The 22,714-nt window shown below is 37.0% G+C and overlaps 1 protein-coding gene across 1 annotated transcript in view; it reads right to left on the bottom strand.

Annotated features, from left to right (window-relative positions):
* The window catches only part of AKAP6 (A-kinase anchoring protein 6), a 353,091-nt gene that overhangs the window by 44,858 nt on the left and 285,519 nt on the right, over positions 1 to 22,714 (bottom strand). The window contains exon 15 of the mRNA XM_063090114.1: positions 799 to 1,014. Within this exon, the coding sequence (XP_062946184.1) occupies positions 799 to 1,014 (216 nt within the window). The remainder of the gene's footprint in view (positions 1 to 798; positions 1,015 to 22,714) is intronic.

The following is a 22,714-nucleotide window of genomic DNA, read 5'->3' as shown; positions in this document are numbered from 1 at the left end:
TTTGGATCCTATATAGGGATGGCCGGTTCACTCACTGGCTGAGCGTGGTGCTGACAACACCAAGCCAAGGGTTAAGATCCCCTTACCGGTCATCTTTTAAAAAACATTTTTTTAAAAAAAGGACATGAAGGCTTTCTGGGCAAATATGCATTCTATATTATAAAATGACTTCTAGTCATATATTATTTCCTTTATCTAGCAATAGCTTGAACCTGTACCCAATTTGGAAAATGCTTGAAAGGAATCACTACCCCACCTTGAGCACTGCATTAAAACTCTAAGAAGAAACTTGCCAATTCTCAGCAATGTAACCCCTCTCTGAGGGAGCTCTAAGAAGTAACAACAGGGAGCTGGGATACAAATAGACAGTGTTAGCTCAGATATGTAGGGGAAAGGTAAACAATATCCTTTATTTCATTGCATTATCTGTATAGCATATACATCGTTCCATATGCTCTAAGGTATTAAGTCACCTTCTAGCATAATATTCATGGGGTATTGTATGATTAATGAATATTATTGGTAAAGGAATGATTTAAAAAATTAATGGCTTAGGTTGGTAAGGTTAAGCAAAAATTCCCATTTGATTTTTTAAAAAGACAATGACATACACCGAAATATACCTTAGTAAGGCAAATAAATCTGTGTGATGACAAATGGAGTTTCATTTAGTGGATAGCTCCCCTTTTGTTAGCAAAACCACCTGTAAGATGAACACATTTTCCAAGCTCTGAAAGAATTATTTGTTTGTCTGAAAAAAATGAGAGACCAGTAGGCTTTTAGAAAAACCTCACTCACAGATTCCTTTCCCATCTTCTTTTGTAGCCGAGATTGCCACTGGACGGCTTGCATGACAATGGCTTCCCACCTTCTTTCAAGATTTACAATGATCAGCTGCATGGGTTGGTGGTCGGCGTTCAGATGGCAGGTCTCCCGGTCATCCAGAAGATGCTGGCATAATCGCAGAATGGAGGCCACACCTCGACGTCGCTGCTTGATTTCACGGCAGAGGGACTGCAACACAGAGAGAGACCGATCTGTGAACATTTATAGGGCAGAGTTCCCTAAAACATGAAACACGCTCTTCCACCAGAATTTCAAATTGCAGTGATGCACACAGTAGGAGAAGAAGGGCGCTTAGGTCTCCTTTAGACTGGAGGCCTCCTACACATACCCAACTAATGCTAAAGAATTTAGCTACATCCCATTCCTTTACTCATTTTCACTGATTCCTCCCTCTGAAATATAGGGTCCCACTTTGACACAAACTCACAATTTCTAACTTAATGAAATAAATCATTTAGGTCATATGAATGCCAAATGGATTGATGTGCTTTGATACAAGGTCAAAGGAAACACAAAAGATAGAAAAATCCTCCAAAAGGAAATAAAATGTTTCCAAATTTACTCCTAGATTCTTTGGAGGCAAAAAGTTCAGTTTTCCACTGGCTAAGAATAAGTTAAATAAGATTGAAATAAATTTTGATACAGAAGATCTATTATCTGGAAAAAAAAAAAGATAAGTAATATTTCTCTTCCAAAGCTTGATTAACAAAGCAATAATGTTCTGAAAACAGAAATTTAGATACTGGGTTATTACGGCATTATTTGTTGGTTGCTGTGTTTCTTGTAATAGACACTCACACTAAGAAGAATATGCATACGTCAAAATAGCATTTTGCCCCCAGAAGCATTTGTATTGCTGCAGTGACCCTAAGCTGAATGATTCAAGCAAAATAGTGGGTACACATGTTTAAAAATATTATATCCTTTCTTTGCCTACGGATAGTATGTAAGTGATATTCTAATTCAAAGCCTTCAGGAGAAATGATGATTATATCCACAAACATCACTAAATTACTAATTTCCTCTACTGCCACAATTGGACTGTTCTAACAGTTAACAGATTGCTTATTAATCAACAAGGGTAAACAAGACAATGCAATTTCATTTAGTGTGTGAGTTTTAATGCCTAAAAGTATTTGTGCTTAAAATGTTAATCTAGATAAGGCTTCATTAGAAGAAGTCTTAAAATGATTAAGTGCGGTTCATTGAAATGTGCACAGAGTGGGGGTAGTAGATCAGCAGGTGGACATTTCATACAGATGTTCCACTTATTGATATAATGCAGGCTATAGCCATTTAAATGACCGTAACTCAGTAATAGCTGGAATTCTATTATTTCTGTAATGAGAGAACCCTGTACCTTTAATATTTTCTGAATTTTAAATAAGGTGAATGACAAATTCCCAAACCTCTATTTACGGCAAAATATGACTAGGAATTTTATTATTCCATTTATACCAGTGCAGCCATTCTAGTTATGTTTGCTGAACTTACCCTTATTTATTATCCTAGGGTTCACTACTATTTTCCTGCATAACTCCTGATATAACCACCAGGTCTGACACATTTCTTTACTGATACTATTCATTAGTTCAATGCTCAATGAGGAGAAACTCCTAGATATTCAAAGATAAAACTTGAGGGTCTACTAAAGAAACATTGTTTCCATCTCTTCCTGCAATCCCACCCACTGTCCCCTCTACCCCCACCTGCATATGATGCATATTCTCTCTTCTCTCTCTTTCTCTCTCTGTCTGTCTCCTATACATACGCACATGCACCTGTGCTCCACACACTCCTTCCCCGCCCCCCCCGCCCCTTCAGTTTGCTCTCTTACTCTAGAATAATTGTGGGGCGAGTCCTAATACCTGCAAAATTTTGCCCCAATATTAAACACTTCAAGATAATAAATATTATGGCCAACTGAAATTGGCTCATATGAATATGAATATTGAGGATTTTGTTTTTTGTTTTTGTTTCATTGTTAATTTGTTAAAAGTAAAGGGCTAGAAAAATCAAAAGAGATGTGCCATAGAACTGGATTTTGCAAAACTCTCTTTGGAGTTATCTAGAATCATAACTGCACTTCTCAGGCAAACAAAAAGTCCCAAATCTCCTAACTAAATAAAAATTTGCTATAGATGGCACTAAGGTTTGTGGGGGAGTAAAGCAGCCCAAATGGGCTTCATTTACCTCACAGTCATTTTCAATGTTCTGAAACAGGACACCTGAAATTGTTAGGGGAAATTTTCATAAAGGTCATTGGCCCAATTTTTTTCTGTAATTATCTACAATATATCCAGTGTTTAAGTATTCAGATAATACTCCCCATCCCCATCTGAGCACAAATCAGTCAAGATGAATGTGGAGGTTTAAAAACTGCGAAAGCAGTTACTGTTGACATTCAATATCTGATTTGGGGATTTTCACAATTCTGCATTTTTTTTTTTTTTACCTTAAATATCCAAAGGGCTTAATAATTTATCCTATATGTTCATTTGGAAAATAACACTACTCTTAAGAAGGAGGGGGAAATTGGGAATTTTACATGGCCAACATATTTTTTGGTACTTTTTTATACCTAGAAGATATAATTGATAAAATAACATTCTTCTACATAAATGGGTTTCCATGACAACCATTAAAATATAAATATTTATTTATAATCACAAACACATGCTAAAAATCAGTGAATTTACCAGAAATGTTGCTTAGAATCATTAGTTTACATTATTCTATGATAAACTATGCACAGTGAAATGTTGAGTATAATGCATAGGAACAAATGATTATTATAACTATTTTTGGCTTATACATTTTAGAGGAAATGTACTTTTAAACAGAAACCCAAACTGAGCAGTCTAAGTAAGGCACAGAAGTAAGACAAACTCATCCCTGCCTCCCTGACCTCCTCAAGTGTGTACTGTACCTGCCATATGCTAGGCACTGTTTTAGAAATGGAGGTTTCAGAAAGGATCAAGTTACTCCTTTCCTAAAAGAGCTTAGTCTACTGGAGGTGAACTATAAAAATAAGTACTGTATCAAGTAGAATGCAGAGATCAAGGTGTTAGCAGAAGTGTGTGCAAGCTGCTGTTGGAGGAGTAGATGAAATCTTCAGAGAAATGATTGAGCCAGATGGACCATGATGGGTGATAACGGCTATACGGGGAGAAGGCCCAGAGATAAGTTAAGGTGGAAAACAAGCAAGTAGCCTCGGGCAGGAGGACTGTCTAGTGTGTTGAGGAGAATGAGAGAGCAAAGTATCTGAAAAAGAAGACAGGGAACAGAAAAGTGTGGAATGCTTTTCATTATTGCCAATTTTAAAGCACTTTTTTGACATCTAATGAGGTCATGTTGGTTTACATGCATAGTCATATTGCCTTCCTGGGAAAGTGTAAAGACAAGAAGAGGAAAAGGAAATTTAAATAAATAAAGGAGACAACTATTAAAAAGCAACAACAGCCAAGCTGGGGACAGTAGAGCTTAGGGGAAGAGGAAGAGAGACCTACAGAGTTCATGAAGGCGGCAGATACCACAGTGAGAGAAAGAAAGAGCCACTCCAACCATTTCCAGCCCCGGCTGCTTCCAGGCTGGCCCTGGTGAGTACACAGAGCAAGAGCTGGCAAATGCCACAGGTGTGCCCTTCAGATGAAGTTGCTTGGAGGCTGCAGGGGAGAAGAGGGCCTTGGTGGCTCCTCTTGGTTCCCCATACCAGCAAGACGACCAGCTGATCTGCGTTCCAATCAGCACAAGCCCATTCAGCGTAGACTGGTCAGGAATATAGAACTGCAGGAGGTGCAGTCTGCTGAAAAGACTCAGGCCCAAAGGAGAGTTTCCACACAACGCAGGTGTTCTGGACCTCATAAGACCTGGAAGTGCTTACAAGGTCAACAGTTAAAACCTGAGCTGCAAAAAATCCTTCCTCAGAGAATCAGCAGCAAAGCAGCAATTTATTTAACTCAATCACAAGGCTCAAGTGCTGGGTCCCTTAGGAAATTTCCCAATTTTAGAAGTAAGCAAAGGACAACAAATTAGTTCCAGTGCAGAGTTTAAGTGGTGGGAACAGCAAATAATCAAACACAAAAATGAAAGAGAAAACAAAAACCCCACAGATCAGAGATAAGGTTCTGATATTAAGTGGTAAGGGTTGAACACCACCAAATACCTATAAAACCTAGAAAAACCAGAAGACCCTTGGACTCCCAAGCTGGCATGGGTAGAGGGCAAAGGGCCTCAGCCATGCCCCCTTGACGACCACATCTAGCCCAGTGTCGACCACCAGGCCACTGCCAGAAGTGCTCTAGACCCCAAGCTGAGGGCCTCAGCCATGCCCCCCCAACATCCATGCCCAGCCCAGCAATGACCACTGAACTGCTGCCAGGAGTGCCCTGGGCTCCCGAGCCAGCGCAGTGAGGGGCCAAGTGCCTGAGCCATGCCTCCCAATGTCCGCACCCAACCCAGCAATGACCACCAGCCACAGCCAGAAATAACTCAAGCTCCCAATCCATGGTGGAGGGGGTACTAGGGTCTCAGCCACACCCACCCAATGTCTGTAGCCAGCCCAGCAATGACCACCGAACTGCCACTGGTAGCACATGGGCTCTTAAGTCAGGGTGGTGGGGGACCGAGGGCCTCAGCTACACATCCCAACATCTACACCCAGCCCATTCACAACCACCAAGCTGCTGCTAGAAACCCCGTGGGTTTCCCTGCCAGAATAAGGGTGGTGCCAGGAGCCTCGATCATGCCACTACTTCCTCCTCCTTTCACACTATCTCCTTCTCCCTTCCTCTCTCCTCTTCCCCTACAACTGCTCCGCAACAACATCTTAGAATGCAAAATAATAATAATAAATAAATAAATAGATAGATAGATAAATAAAAATGAAGAAACTACCAATATGACAACATGAAAGAATCCCAATGCGTTGCTAAGTAAAAAATGTCAAGATTAAAAGGTTGCAAACTGTATGATTTCATTCGTGTGACATTCTGGAAAAGGTAAAATAGGAACAGAAAAAAAATCAGTGAATGCCAAGACCTGGAGATGTGGGAGGGGTGATTACAGTGGGGCAGCCTGAGGGAAAGGTTTGAGGCAACAAGCTGTTCCAGTATCTTAAAGGTGGTAGTGATTACACAATTGTTTGCATATAGAACTGTACACAAAAAGAGTGAACTGTATTGTAAGTACATCACATTTTTAGAAAGTGAAAAAAAAATAGAAGTGAAACATAAATAAATAAACAGGAAAACACAAGTAATTATCAGTATGTCTAAGAAAGGGATTCCAAATGATTTTAAATTTAGTTCTCCCCACCATTTGGTAATCTTTAGGCAATTTCTTCTTGTTAGTCTACCTCTGTTAGTATGGCACTTGTTAGGATATAGTTTGGTGTGTTGCTTTTTAATTTAAATAACTTATTTTGTATATTTATTTTAAGTATCTAGTCAGTTTTATCATGTTACTAAAAAGGCAGATTTGCTATAAAAAATGACTATAGAAAAGTAATCGAAATTTCTGAGTCTTTTTTTCCTCTACAATGATGAGATCACCAACCCTGCAAACACATTTTTTGGGGGTCACGTTATGAGAGTTGCCAACAGACTGAAGGCTTTGGCTTTTCATTTATAAACAGCCAATCTGATTTTCAATTCACCAATAGCAAGGCACAGGGCTGTTTTTTGGTTTATGTTTTTTTCTCTCCTGACTTCCTCTGTCAACTTTTTCAACTGTTTAAACCACTCACATTACTAAACTAAATGTGATACATTATCCTTGACACTGGCTTCAGTCTGACACCACTGGAGGTAAGATTTTCAATACTGGTACTTCCTCCTTCGTTATGTATTAAATATATGCATATATGCGAACATAACATAGAAAGATTATATTTATTCTACATATACATCCTTGATATTAAATAAGTGTCTTCTTCTTCACAAAAAGATGTAAATAAGCTTACAATAAAAGAACTACAAGTAGACCAAAAACTGCTATATTAAATAAAATGTAAGAACCAAATAGGAAAAAGAAAGATGAGGAGGAAAAGAATATTTTTAAAAACACCAAAACTAAGGATATGTTGAAATCAGAAAGAAACAAATCTAGCTGAGAAACTCCAAATGAATTTGTCTCCAATACCTCCGACATCATTTTATTCAGCAGGTCAATATGAACAAACTGGTGGGACTATGGGCGATCTGTTAAATTTTAAAAAAAATAAAAACTATAAAGGCAAACATGACTTCGACTTCTAGATCAATCGTTTAACAGTATCTATTGAATATGCCTTCTTTGTGGCAAGGTCAATAAAGAGGGTAGATCTGCATGTGCGATATATACCTGCCTTCAATCTGGTTGGAATGAGGAAATGAACAGAGAAGGGAAGAGGGAACAAAGACAGGCGGGTTCTTCTAGTGTAAATAGTAAGTATCAAGAGGGCAGCTCCAGGCCTTTGTTGTGAGTTTTCTACTCTTCCTCATGTGCTTTTCTTCTTTTCTGCATTTTCTGTATTTTACCATTTTAATCTCATAAGGTGGGCAGCTGACTTTTTGTCTGCTACCTGTGACCGGATTTCCTAGATCAAAGGTCCTCAAAGGGTGGTCCCCAGGCCAAGCAGTATTAGCATCGCCCAGGAACTTGTTAGAACTGCAATTTCTCTGGTTCCGTTTCACATCTCTCAGTCAGGGACTCTGAAGTGAGCCCCAATGAGCCACAGTTTAACAAACCCTGCAGGTGATTCCAAGGCATGCTAAAGTTTGAGAACAACAGTCTGTAGGAAACAGAGGAACTCAGTTTTCAGATAAGAGAATTAATCTAGTTGAGTAGTTTCTTTAGAAGTATTAAAATAGAATTTACAAGTTCTGATTCTGAAATCAAACTAGTAACCAAGAACCTAGGGGCCACAATCATTGGCGATCAATCACTTTCTTATTGTTATCAAATGACTGAAATAAACAAATGAATTAAGGAATAGATCTTTTTATCCAGTAATATCTCTGTTATTAGTATTTTCTTAATGATCTCTGGAATTTTCAATGTAATTATTAAGAATGCTGATGTGTTAGATTGTATCTAATATTTGGGGATTTTACCCCCTTTTTGTCATTTTTATCAAATAAGTCACTTACTAATTAATGACTCAAACACATATGACATTGTGCTAAATTAAATAGAAGCTCTGCTCTCAGAAAGCTTACATAGTAAAACAAAATGATGATAATTGCCTGGAAGGTACAAGGTATCAGGTGCACATAATTTTAATACCTGGAGCCATGATCTAACAAGAATGCAGAGCAAGCGGAAAAAATAAGAGGCTATACTGTTACTCTATACTCTATGCTCCTTCAAAAGATGCTTTTGACTAGCTGGTTCTGGATCATTATTTTGGGGTATGGTTGGCAAAGGTCACACGAATGATCTTCCTTTAGCAATAAGCATTTATTGAGTATCAATTATGTGCCAAACACTGTACTTTTCATTACAGGCTTAGCACTGATGGATAAGAGGCATATTATAAGATGTGGAACCTGTTCTTAAGAGTTTATAATCTGGCTGGAAAGAGAAGACACTGATTTCTCAAAGTGAGAGAAATAAATGCAAGGCAAAGGTTTTTTTTGTTTTTTTTTTTAAATTTTTTTTGTCTTTTTCGTGACCGGTACTCAGCCAGTGAGTGCACCGGCCATTCCTATATAGGATCCGAACCCGCGGCGGGAGCGTCGCCGAGCTCCCAGCGCTGCACTCTCCCGAGTGCGCCACGGGCTCGGCCCCAAGGCAAAGGTTTTTGATAAGACCTAACCCATCAGGTTGTTGTAGGTTTTAAATAAGGTAAAGTAGGTGAATGTGCTTTATAACTAGTAAGGCCATGACCGAAATGTACAGGGTGATTGATTTATATACTAAATTATGGGCATTGACTTGGGAAATGAGAAAGATCATTACTAGCTGGAGTAGACAGATTAGGAATCATGGGATTAGAACTAGGCTGTGAAAGTTGCTGAAGACTGGAAAGATAAAAGGAAAGGAGGAGAGGCATTACAAGTTGGGGAATACATATAAGGTCAAGAAACCATAACTTTTGTAACCTTTTAAAACAGAAGGGTAATTCAACTGGGGTATGATGATAATCATTATTCAATTATCCATCCATCCATCCAAATGTACGTATTGAGTGCCTCCTATGTGAGAGGCACTGTTCTCAGTGGTAGGGATATAGCAGTGAGCAAGATACACAAGAGTCTGCTTTCATAGAAATTATATTTGAATTTGTATGTGTGTGGGTGGTAAGAGGATGGAAATAAAACATACAAAATATAAGGAAATATCAGATAGTGATAAGAGCTATAAAATACAATAGGGTAACATGATAGAAAGTGGCTAGGGGATTACTTTTGATTGGGTCTTCAATAAAGCTTCTCTGAGGAGGTGACATCACAAAGTAACAAGTACAGATGTAGAAACAAACAATAACTTAGTGTTCTGATGTTGTAATAGTTTAGACAAGATGTTTATAAAATTAAAGCTAATTTATGCCATAAAAAGGTTTATTTTCTGATTACGTATAGGGTGTTAACAATTAAATATTGGATGCTTATCAACAAAATAAATAAAATTAAAAAGCTCTTAGTACAATTAAGTTGGGAAAGAATTTCCACAAATGATTCTGGGAAAACTAGATATCCATATGCAAAAGAATACATTGGACCCCTATCTCACACAATATACAAAACTAAAAATAGATCATAGGCCTAAACATAAGAGCTAAAACTTAAACTACAAAAATCTTAAAGGAAAACATAGGAGAAAATATTTGTGACCTTGGGTTACAAAATGGTTTCTTTCATATAACACCAAAAATAGAAACAACTTTTGACTTTTTAGGCAATGGTTTCCTGGATATAACACCGAAAGTACAAGAAACTCTGGAACTTCATCAAAATTTAAAACTTTTACACCTCAAATGACACCATCAAAAAAGTGTGACAACCCATAGAACAGGAGGAAATATCAAGGAAAAAAATATCAAAAAACCTCAAGTTTTTAAACAGAAAAAGGTTTTTGTTTTTTTTTTGTGACCGGCCACACCACGCTCAGCCAGTGAGCGCACCAGCCATCCCTATATAGGATCCGAACCCGCGGCGAGAGCGCTGCTGCGCTCCCAGTGCCGCACTCTCCCGAGTGTGCCACAGGGTCGGCCCAGAAAAATGTTTTTGAATAGACATTTCTCTGAAGAAGACATACAAATGGACAATAAACACATGAAAAAAATACTTAACATCATTAGCCATTAGGAAAATGCAAATCCAAACCACAATTAGATATTACTTCAACTCCAGTAGGATGCCTAAAATAAAAAAGATGGAAATAACAAGTGTTGACAAGGATGGAGAAAAATTAAACCCCCATACACTGCTGGTGGAATTGCAAAATGGTGCCGCCCTTTTAGAAAACAGCATGGTATGTCCTCAAAAAGTTAAACTTAGACTTACCATGTGACCTAGTAATTTCACTCCTAGGTATATATACCCATGAGAACTGAAAACATATAATCAAATAAAACCCATTCAAAAATATTCAAAATATTATTATTCATAATAGCCAAAAAGGTAAAACAATCCAAATATTCATCGACTGATGAGTGGATAAACAAAATGTACTATATCCATACAGTGGAATATTATTTGGCAATAAAAAGGAATGAGGTACTGATACATGCTACAGCATGGATGAACCTTGAGAACATGATGCTAAGTGAGAGAAGCCAGACACAAAAGGTCACATACTGTATGATTCCATTTATATGAAATGTCCAGAATGGGCAAATGCATAGAAACAAAAGTAGAATAGTGGTTTCCAAGGGCTTCAGGGAGTGGGGAATAGGAAATGACTGCTAATAGGTAAGGGGTTTCTTTTGGAGGTGGTGAATACATTCTGAAATGAGGATTTTATGGTGTGTGAATTATATCTCAATAAAGATGTTATTTAAAAGAAAAAAACTCTTGGTAAGGCCAGATATATATTATCAGCCACATAACAGATGACTATAATCATAGAATTTACAATTCTGCTGGGGTGTATCATGATAACAGATGCTTATGATATTACTGATATCATCTAGTCACCATGGTTCTGAAACCATGGGTCAATATAAAGATTAATACACTTAAAAATGATGCAAACTCAGGGATTTTTTTTTTTTAATGTAATGGCTATAAAATTTCCTGGGGCAGCATCACTACTACAAACCTATAAATCTTAGTCAACAGATCAGACATTCTTCTATATGATAAAAATAATGCAGTGCAATTTAAATATAGCTGTTCTACTTCTAGGAAAATCATAAAACATACATGGAAAAGTACACAAAGAAGACTATGGATCTGGAAGAGTAATTGAAGCAAACGTGGAAAATAAAGAATGTTAATTAAATCTAATTATGATATATATAGCAACATTATGATATATATATTATCGTCATCAACCTATTTTACAAATGAAGAAATGGAGATGCAGAGAGGTTAAGTAAGTGACCAGAGGTAACACAGCTACTAAGTAGCAAAGGCAGGATTTTAACCCAGCCAGCCTGAATCCAAAGCTGATTCACAAAGAAACACTATGCTACATTGCTTTTCATGAGAAAGTGGAAGAAGCTTGTAAAATTTCTACATTTTCAGCCTATCTAGTCCCTGACTTCTAACCAGAAGGGGCAATAGCCATAAAGCTATTATTGATAAAAGAGCCAACAACTTCTTTTTGCACACCTTTCAAAGGCCCAATCTTCTACCCAATCTTCTTCCTAGGCCTTCAAGTATGTAAGAATTAGTAATCTATACAATATTTAAGCCCAAGATGGTTATGATAGCAGAGATGAAAAACATACTAATTCACTCATTGAGGAAATACTTATTGAACACCTGTTATACTGGGCACTGTTGTATGTGCTTGAGATACATCAGTGCACAAAACAGACAAAACTTTCTGTTTTCAAGGATCTCATATTCCAGTAGACAGTGGAAGTAATCTCTTTCCTGAGAAAGATGTGAATTATATAAATAATAAAGAAGAGATTGAACAAAGGCAGAAAACATTCATTAGACAAATTATTATCAATGTTTCCAGCAAAAGGTCAACAGATCTTTTGGTCCTGACAGTTCTATTCTCAAGCCAAGAATGTGCTTAACTATATCTAGTGTATAATTGTTACAAACCAGAATTACCTGAAATTGTAAAGAAGTAATTCTTCAAAACAGCAAAAAAATTAAATGAGGTATGAATGACTTGCACATTTTAAAGAAAATATAGGCAAACGACATCTGGGTGTTCTAACTGATTCTAAACTTAAAAGACAACGTCAGCCTATACAGAGACACAGCTCAGTTGCAAACCCTTGGACTTAATCTATACTGAAGTTAAATATTCTATAAGCATGCAGTGAAGTGCAAAATATAGCAATTGAAAAATGACATGATTAAATGGCACGACATGCAATCATTTGCTCTCAATTATATCAATGTATCTTCTTCATTTCTAGGAGTCAGGCAGAAATATTGTTTTTTAAATGCCTCTATTAAATTGGTCACCAATAATAAAATAGATGGGAGTCCTAATAAGCTCATTTACATAACATACATCATACACTACAAAACTATTCTCTCCAGTTTTGCTCATAGATTTGTCTCCTGGTTGTCATGAGTCTTTGCTACATTAGCAGATTTAAAAGCATAATACTGCCTTCACGACCATTTGTAGAAAAACGTTTATGAAACTTTTCTAGTTAACCCTTGGCAGAATCCTTATTGCTAATTATGGAAAAGGTATTGATATAATATCTTGGCTGTCACATTTTATTATGGTGATGGTAGAAGCAAAATCTAGATCTGACATTTTGGAAATATCATCTAATTGCAAGTCAGAAACAGAGAATGACAGTTTTAAGTAGATTAGAACTTCTTTCAAAATAGCAAACCAGTTTATTTAATGTAAAAGCTAGATTTTAAAAATAGCATTAAAGCCCCCTAAATTGGTTCATCAGGCACATCTCTATTGGCTCCTTGAAGAGGAGCTAGATTGTGTGCCAAAACAGTATTGAAATTGTATATGACAATATAAGCCTAGATTCAAACACTAAGTTATTTCTTAGAACTATTTAAAATTAAAATATTTTCAGTGAATATATTCATTTTTAAGAAAAAATCATCTCCTCTCTGTTTGTTCATCTAGTCAGCAGAGAAATGAGGTCCAAAGACAGTGCAGTCAGCTTTTCCTCTATGGCCTGATTGGCCTGACCTTTTAACCTAGATCTTACTTTTTCTTGTAATCTAGTATACTCACCAATCATGGTGAATCATTAAGGGTCACCAGGATTATTATTAATACAGTAAATTATTGAAGAGTCTTGGATGAACGGTGTCATCAAGGGAAAAACTAATCATTCGTTTACAAACATTCACATTTATGTTTTAATAGTTTGTACTTTCATTTGTTGGAAAAACTATATATTAATTTTACTTGGAAGGGAGGATTTCTATTCCTCTTAGCTTTCATCTGTGGACCAAAATATAATAACCATTCTAAAAATGCAGACCCTCACTGTGTTATTCCATAAAAGCTGTTGTTATCCCTGTGTGACATTCTTTAATTTCTTTGTTACTTTCCCTACACTAGGTTAAGTACTTTTAAATATGTTTGTTTTTAAGATTCAAGCTCAGTGGTCATGTGCTTAGTTCATATTCACATGTAATTAGTAATATGTTCTAAACTTCCTTTTCTAAAATAAAAACACTATTAAAATTCCAGACATACAAAACAATATGAAGATTAAGTTACTCTAAAGAAAACTGTAATAGCTTACAGATTGCTTGTATCATTACTAAAATGCTGGGATCTATTACAGAGTCTCCCCAGAATAAAGAATGCACTTTTGGCAATAATCTTTTAAAAACATGTCCATTATTGTTAAGATGCTAAACTAGTCTGCAATTATAGAAAGATAACTTTTAGCAATAAGGGGGAAAGGGTGCTGGATGTAAATGCAACTCAGCCATTGTACTATAAAATGCTTTTTCTTAAAACCTCACAATCACTCTTTTCATAAGCAGATAAGGCATTAATTGTCATTTATTTTTACATTACTATATTTTTACACCCACTGTGCTATTTATCTTTTATTGATTCCATGGGAGTCATTTCAAAGTAATTCTGGGGAATGGATGAAGGTCATTTTCTTTATCAGTCCAAGCTACCTGAAATTATCTTTGCTTTTAATGGCTCTTGTGTATTCACTGGCCAGGTCAAAGGCTATCTAGGACATTCTCAAGGAAAGGAAGAAAAGAAATCTATATGACAAAGTAGATTTACCATATGGTAAAATCTGTGAAAGAAGGATCATAGGAAAGGCCACACCTGGAGAATGAAATAGCATTAAGAAGGAATACAAAAGAACACAGGAGCCAGGATGACCCAAGAGGAATTCCCTGGGATAATATGGAACACACAGGCAACCTGACACACGAGACAGCACAGATTATTGAACTAATTAGTTTCATGCCTTGCTCAATCCTGCTGAATGGTATTTTTCTTGCTCTCTCATTCATACACAGTTGGCTATGCTCAACCCCTCTCGTCAATCAACCTCTTTTTTCCCCAGACTTATCTCTGGCTAACGTACTCTTTATTTCCTATGAAGGCGCTCCTGGAACTCATTACAAAGCTCAGAGTATGACTTGTAGTACAACAGCTAGGAACTGATATTTTAGGGAAGTATTCCTGTTATTCCAGAATCCTACAGTTGGGAAATAAATGGATTTAAGCACTGTAGGGATAGAAGAATGCAAGAAGAGAGTCAAGCTATGGGGAATAACCCCTCTAAAGAGGAGAAAAATGACACTAGGGAGAAAAAGTCAACATTAGAAAAAACCCTTCTGTTAATCCATTTACTCCTCCCTGACCTGGAAGAGTCAGAGGTATAGACAGCTTTATAAACTTCATATTCCTGATTTTATTTTCATAGCATCTAAAATAAATAGGACATTTTCCTGTGAGTTTGGACCACTGGGGATTTGCTTCTTAACTCTTTCCTTTGCATTTGTGGTGGAAGCCCAGGGCAACTTGACTCTTTTTCACCAGTTTTCAGTATTCCCAGATGTGCAATAATACAAACCACACTCTCAGGGTTGTTTAGAAGTTTAACTAATAGACAACAGCAAAACACTCTTCAACTATTACATTAGGTAATAGAGAGATGTTGACTAAATGTTAGCCAACTGGTAAATTGTTGTAATGATTATCTAGCTCAAAACAATTTCTGGAACCTTGTGAAAGGAAACGTAGTAAGAACTTCGTTCTGTAAATGCTCTCATAGCTAAAACAAAGTGGGGATCCAGGAGAATTTTTCAAGAGCATTTTCTTGCATAGAGCTAATTTTTCTTTTAGTGAAATATATTTTCTTCTCTTTTGGGAAGAGACACCACACCTCTCTCCTGTGTGCTCCCCCAAAGAAGATTGAATACATGGAGGATAGTCCTGTCTAGATAGTTCATCCCATCTAACATTTTGGCAGCAAAACAGAACATATGACATTTAGCCATAAAGGTTTTTTAGTTGAACACGTGTGAAACAACTTGGATTGAGGAAGAAACCACGAATTAGAGCCTTCTAGTTTTGCAATAACTAGTTGTGTGATGTCAAGTAAATCACATAACTTCTACGTACCCTCAATACCCTTTCCCTAAAATGCAATGGTCCTTTAGCCTTTAACATCTTCTGGCATCGGATGTTACATAACCTTATTCTGAGTCAGAAAAAATGCCAGATGGTGGTTAGATACAGACTTTTAAAAAGTAACTATAAAATACAATCTCTCAAATGAATTTATGTTGGCTCTCTTCTCTAATGAACTTCTAGGGGAGATAGAAAATTTATTTCATTATGCCTTTGTAATGTTTATTTATTTTCCTTTTTACTGGCCTTAACTGGAGACAGCTGCTTTAACTGGATAAGTGAGTTGTTAAAATCATTTGCATGAAACCACCTTGCTTGGTCTCAGATTCTGCTCATGTCTTGGTCATGTTCTAACATCTATAAAGTCTAACTCCAAATAACTTTATAGTGAGAACCACATACCTAAGCAAAGCACACAAGATTGAAAATTTAACTTCCACTGTTGCCTTCATAAACTTTGAAGTCTGTTGCACCAGTATTTTATTGAGAATTAGGACGGCATGGTTGAACGGATAACCACTGGCTCTATTGCTTGTGGTCTTGGCTGACAGACGGAGGAGTGAATGGGTCTTGAAACATCCTTCCAATTCCTAAAAGTCATTTCTGTTGTCATGACTGAAGGACAATAAAGAAGGACATTTTGAGAAAAGGAGGAGGACATGAAGGAAAGAACCTGGGTTACTGCATAGTCTGTGCTTCTCAAAGGAGCTTTCAACATCAGACCTGTCAATCTATTTTTATACTTATCCTCATGACATTAAATCTCCTTGGAGAACAGAATGTGATATTCTAAATGTACAAGGTATAACTTAGGATTTAATCAACACTTTAAAGCATCAGTGAAACCGAGAGAAGTTAGACTATTTTTTTTTTCCAGATGGGAATAACGATTTATGCCTCCGCCCTATCTTAAAGAGGTTTTGGGAGGATTAATGAGCTAATGTCTGTAAAGCTCTTTAAACTCCTTATATGGAGGTGCAACATAAACACAAGGTAAAAACGAGAGGAAACTTTACACTGAGTTGAGCTCCTAGGAGTAAAAATGAGAAGCTGTTACAGGTCAAGATGGTGAATCTCTGAGTTCCAATGCCAGAGGAGCCTTGGTTTGTTGTCATATGTATTTATTTTTAACTGTTTAAAACAGCACTTACTAGTACTAATAAGCATTTCTACATTTCCTATCAGTCACAGTGGCCCTTGTGATAATCATTTTTAATTTCTATTCATCAAATGAGATAAGCTTATTATCTATCTATTTTGGTGGCTGATCAGTACAGGGATCAAACCCTGGACCCTGGATATTATCTATATTTTACAGAGGAAAAACTGAGATGTGAAAATTGCAAAGACATCAAGGATGACCTACAAGAAACCATGAGTCTGTCATTATTAAACTATAGCCTGGACTGGGATTCAGGAGATGTAGGCTGCCATCTGGTTCTGGTTGTGTGGTCCTAGGTGAGTCATTCAGTTTATCAGAAACTTGGCTTTCTTCTCTTTGAAATAAGGAAGCCAGGCTAGCTAGGTGATCTCAGATCTCATCTGGTGATGAAATTCTACAACCTGCTAAGTACTTCTTGAGTACCTAGTGACTCCAAGGCATTGCCTATGGTACTATGAAGAGCATGCAAAACAAAACTTCAAGATAGTTCCTACTCTTGAAGCTGACATCCTACTTTGTTGACAAGATACACAGACTTATACCTACACACACCTGAATAACATTTAAATAAGCACACAAAACGACACAGGGATTTCTTCAATCATATATCTCCAGGCCTCCATACATGCACTTACTATTCTGTTCCCTGCACCCCACTTCAATGCAGATCTCAATTTAGAGTCACCTACTCTAGGAATTGCTTCACTTCTCCCTGAGAACACATTCTCCCCTCCCCAGGAATGTCCTATGTACCTCCACAGCACACTATGTTAACTCCCATCAAATTACATGCCATGTCCTATTCTACTTGTCTGTTTACTTGTCTGTATCCCTCTTCCACCTGTGTTCCTTCCGAGTACTATGGATGGTTAACCATAGTACCTTCATTGCTAAGCACAGCACTTGACACAGGTGTTTAAGAGAAAGGTGTCTGCACTCACTAAAACACAACTCATTACTTTCAATGCCTTCTGGTGAAGATTCTCTTCCTCATTTAAAGGGGAGTGTGGGATGATGCAGAGGCAACAGTTTGTATTCTGGGGAGAGAGGGGTTCTTTGTGGGATTAAGGCCTAAAAAGGCCTCTTCCCTCTTCCTCATCCCTACTGGGGGAATGTCAGCAAGACAGTGAAGTAGGACTTTTCAGTGCTCATCCCCTCACAGACTCATCAATTTGAAAAATTATCCACATGCAAAAATGATTTCACAAGAGCTAAGGAAATCAGGTGGGAGATTATAGCCTTGGTTGTAGCACAGGAATAAGAAAAGATTGATTAAAGAGGGTAGAACAGACAGTTCCACATTACTCGGGCCAACCTTCTCCAAAGCCTGGGCAGCACAGCACAGAGAGATACCCTCTGCTTAGGAAAAAGAAAATAAAGGGAGCACCTGACTTTCTTTAGGACTCCAGCATGTGGCCAGCCCTCATAGCCCTAGGCAATACCCTGGCCTCTGCAGCCCTAGACTACAGGATGGCATGTATAGACCCAGCCTCTGGGCCTGCCCCAGTGTCAAGGTGACACACACATCACAGCTCCAGGTCAGCACCAGTAGCCCCAGGCTCCAGGCTAGCTCCCACAGCCTCACACTCCAGTGGACCCAGGATCCAGGCCCATCCCAATTGACTCCAGTTTCTGGGTGATCCCCATCGACCCAGATTTCAGGCCTATTCCAGCACCGGGCTGACCCCCATTGACTCAGGTTCCAGGCTAGTCTTCATGGTCTTAGTCTCCAGTAGACCTAGGGTTTAGGCTCACTTCAGTATACCATACCCCAGAACTGGACTGATCCCACATATTCAAGCTCCAGGACTACCCCTATGAGCCCAGGCAACAGGTCAGCTCCAGGACCTCATGGTTCAGGATCCAGGCCTGTCTTCATGGATCCAGATGCCAGTCCCATCCTAGCACCAGGCCAGCCCCTACAGACTCAGGCTCAAGGACTACAGAGCACCAGGTTGGCCCCAGTGAACAGAAGCTATAGGCCAGCCCCCACAAACACAGGCTTCTGGCTCATTCCAGTGGACCCAGCTGTAAGCCTGACTCCACAGACCCAGGTTCCAGACCTAACCACCTACTGATCCAGGCACCAGGCCCACCTACCTAAGGACTATAGTAGCAACAACCTCACCCAGGAACTGCCAGATGCCCTCCTTAGAATCTCTGGACTAGGTAAAGGGCTTTTCCTAATGAAGCCAGTCTATAAAGACTGAAATAAGTGCCTATTTCTTCAACTGTGCAAACACTTGTGGCAATGCATAGCCACAAGGATCATGAATAATTAGGGAAATATAATCACCTAAGGAACAAAATAAAACACCAGTAACAAACCCTAAAGAAATGGAGATTTATGAACTGCCTGGCAAAGAATTAGAAATAATTGTCTTAAAGAAGCTCAGTGAGCTACAAGAGAACACAGACAGACAACTAAACAAAATCTGGAAAATAATACATGCCAAAATGAGAGTTCAACAAAGAGATAGAAATCATAAAAAAGAACCAAACAAATTCTGGAGCTGAATAACACAATGACTGAATTAAAAATTCCATAGAGAGCTTCAACAACAGACTTGATCAACCAGAATAAATAATCAGTGAGCCTGAAGACAAGTTATTTGTGATTACCCAGTCAGAGGGAAAGTTAAAACAAGAGTGAAAAAGAATGAAAAAAACCCTACAAGAATTATGGATACCATCAAGTGAACTCATATATACATATAAGAGTCTTAGAAAGAGTAGAGAAAGAGAAGAGGGCAGAAAGCTTATTTAAAAAAAAAAACAATAGAAAACACCCCAAATCTAAAGAAGGACATAAACATCCAGATCCACTAATCCCAAAGAATCCCAAATAGATTAGATATAAAGAGATCTTCACCGAAATACATTCTAATCAATTCTCAAAAGTCAAAGACAAAGAGAATTTGAAAGCAGCAAGAGAAAAGGAACTCATCAAATACAAGGAAATCACTATAAGATTATCAGCAGATTTCTCAGCAGAGCCCTTGCAGGAGAAGAGACAATAGGAGGATACATTCAAAGTGCTGAAAGAAAAGAACCTGCCAACCAAGAATACTATACTTGGCAAGGAAGTTCTTCAGAAATAAAGGACAGATGAGAACTTTCCTAGAGAAACAAAAGCTATGAGACTTCATCACCACTAGACCTGCCTTATATGAACTGCTAAAGGGAATTCTTCAAGTTTAAACAAAAGAATGTTAACATGAAAACATACAAAAGTATAAAACTCACTCTAAAAGTAAGAATATGGTCAAACTCAGAATATTCCAATATTGTGGTAGTGCGTAAATCTGTTTTAACTCTAGTATAAAAGTCAAAAAACAAAAGCATTAAAAATAATTATAGCTATAATAATTTGGTAATGGATACATGACATGAAAAAATGTAAACTGTGATATCAATAACATAAAATGTGGTGGAAAGAGAAGTGAAAATGTAAAATTTCTGTATGCAAAGTTAAGTTTTTATCATATTCTAATAGACTGTTGTTATAACTATAAGACATTTTATGTAAACCTCATGGGAACCAGAAAGAAAAAACCTGTAGTACATACCCAAGAGATAAAAAGAAAGTTATCAAAGCATACCACTACAAAAAAATCACCAAATCAAAAAGGAAGATAGCAAGAGAGAAAGAATGGAATGAAAGAACTATGAAACAATCAGAAAACAATTAACAGTGGGAAAGAGGGAGAGAGAGAAAGGGAAGAATTGCTAAAGGGCCACAGAAAAAACAATCACATTGTATAATGTTCACTACACTGATTATCCTAATTTGAGCATCACATATTGCACACAGGTATTAATATTCAATGCTGTACCCCACAGATATGTACGATAAACTATGTTACAATAAATAAATAAATAAATAAACTTTAAAAAACATAAAAAAACAATTAGCAAAATGGAGTACTAAGTCCTTATTTATCAATAATTCTTTTATATGTAAATAGATTAAATTTTCCAAAAAAGTAACATAGAGTGGCAAAATGTATTTTTTAAAAAAACAAGATCTAACTGTTTGCTGCCTACAGAAGACTCGCCTTAGCTTTAAAGACATATACAGGCTTAAAGTGAAGGGATAGAAAAAGATATACGATGCAAATGGTAACCAAAAGAGAGCAAGCGTATTTATACTTATGTCAAACATAATAGACTTTAAGTCAAAAACTGCTAGGAAATACAAAGAAAGTCATTTTATAATCACAGAGGGGTCAATTCATTAACAGGATATAACAATTGTAAATATGAGGGTATTTCAAAAAGTTCATGGAAAATAGTATTAAAAGATAATAGAAATCTTTCTGAGAGTACTTCAGAAATTTCATGGAATGATGGATATTATCTTTTAATTCTATTTTGCCACAAACTTTTGAAATACCCTTATATATGCACTCAGCATCAGAATACTTACATATATAAAGCAAATGTTAACAGAAATAAAGGGATAAATAGAGAGCAATCAATAATACTAGGGGACTTCAGTACTCCACTTTGGATAACGGATAGATTATCCATACAGAAAATCATTAAGAAAACTGTGGACTTGAACAATACTATAGACCAAGTGGACCTTACTGACATATACAGAACATTTCACCCAACAGCAGCATTCTTTTCAAGCACACAGAAACATTCTCCAGGATGGTATCTTAGGCCACATGACAAGTCTTAAATTCAAGAAGACTGAAATCATATCAAGCATCTTTGCAGACCACAATGGTATGAAAATAGAAATTAATAACAGGAAGAAAATTAGAAAATTCACAAATATGTGAAAATTAAAAGCACATTCTTTAACAGCTAATGGGTCAAAGTTGAAATCAAAAGGGAATTCAACAAATATCTCGAGACAAATGAAAATGAGAACACAACATACCAAAATTCATGGGATGCAGAAAAAGCAGTTCTAAGAGGAACTTTTATAGTGATAAACACCTACATTAAAAAAGAATTAAAATATCAAATAGACAACCTAAATTTACACCTCAATGAACTAGGAAGAGAAGAATAAACTAAATCAAAAGTCAGCAGGAGGAAGGAAATAATAAAGATCAGAGCAGAAATAAAAGAGACTAGTAAAACAATAGAAAATATCAATAAAACTAAAAGTTGTTTTTTTAAAAAGATAAACAAATTGACAAACCTTTAGCTGGACAAACTAAGGAAAAAAAAGAGAGACGCCTCAAATAAATAAAAGTATAAATGAAAGAGGGGACATTACAACTGAAAGCACAGAAATACAAAGGATCATAAGAGACTACAATGAATAATTACATGCCAACAAATTGGATAACCTAGAAGAAAAAGATAAATTCCTAAGAACATATAATCTACCAAGACCAAATCATGAGGAAGAAATAGAAAATCTGATCCGGCCAATAATGAATAAGGAGATTGAATCAGTAATCAAAATCTCCCAAAAAAGAAAAGGCCAGGACCTGATGGTTTCACGGCTGAATTCTACCAAACAATCAAAGAAGGATTAGGACCAATCCTTCTCAAACTCTTCCAAAGAATTGAAGAGAAGAGAACACTTCTAAATTTATTTTATGAGACTAGCATTACCTTTATACCAAAGCCAGACAAGGACAATCCAAGAAAAGAAAATTACAGGCCAATAATATCCCTGATGAATACAGATACAAAAATACTAAACAAAATACAAGTACTAACAAACCAAATTAAATAGCACATTAAAACGGTCATTGCCTTGGATTGAATGTTCCCTCAAAACCTAACCTCTACTTTGACAGTGTTAAGAGGGTGGGAAATCCTATTATGGTAATTGAAAGGTGGGGCCTTGAAGAGGTGATTAGATTCTGAAGAACATGCCCTGATGAATGGATTAATAATGTTGGTCATGTGGTTCTGAGGGCTTTAAAAGAAGAACGCATGAGAGGTTAGTCTCTTTTTTCCACCATTTTCTGCCATGTGACACCCCCTGGATCACTGTCACCATCACCAACATCC

Source organism: Cynocephalus volans, chromosome 3 (genome assembly GCF_027409185.1).
Source record: "Cynocephalus volans isolate mCynVol1 chromosome 3, mCynVol1.pri, whole genome shotgun sequence".
Classification (NCBI taxonomy): Eukaryota; Metazoa; Chordata; class Mammalia; order Dermoptera; family Cynocephalidae; genus Cynocephalus; species Cynocephalus volans.
The sequence above is the reverse complement of the archived record's forward strand: the minus strand, read 5'-3'. Positions and strand labels throughout refer to the sequence as shown.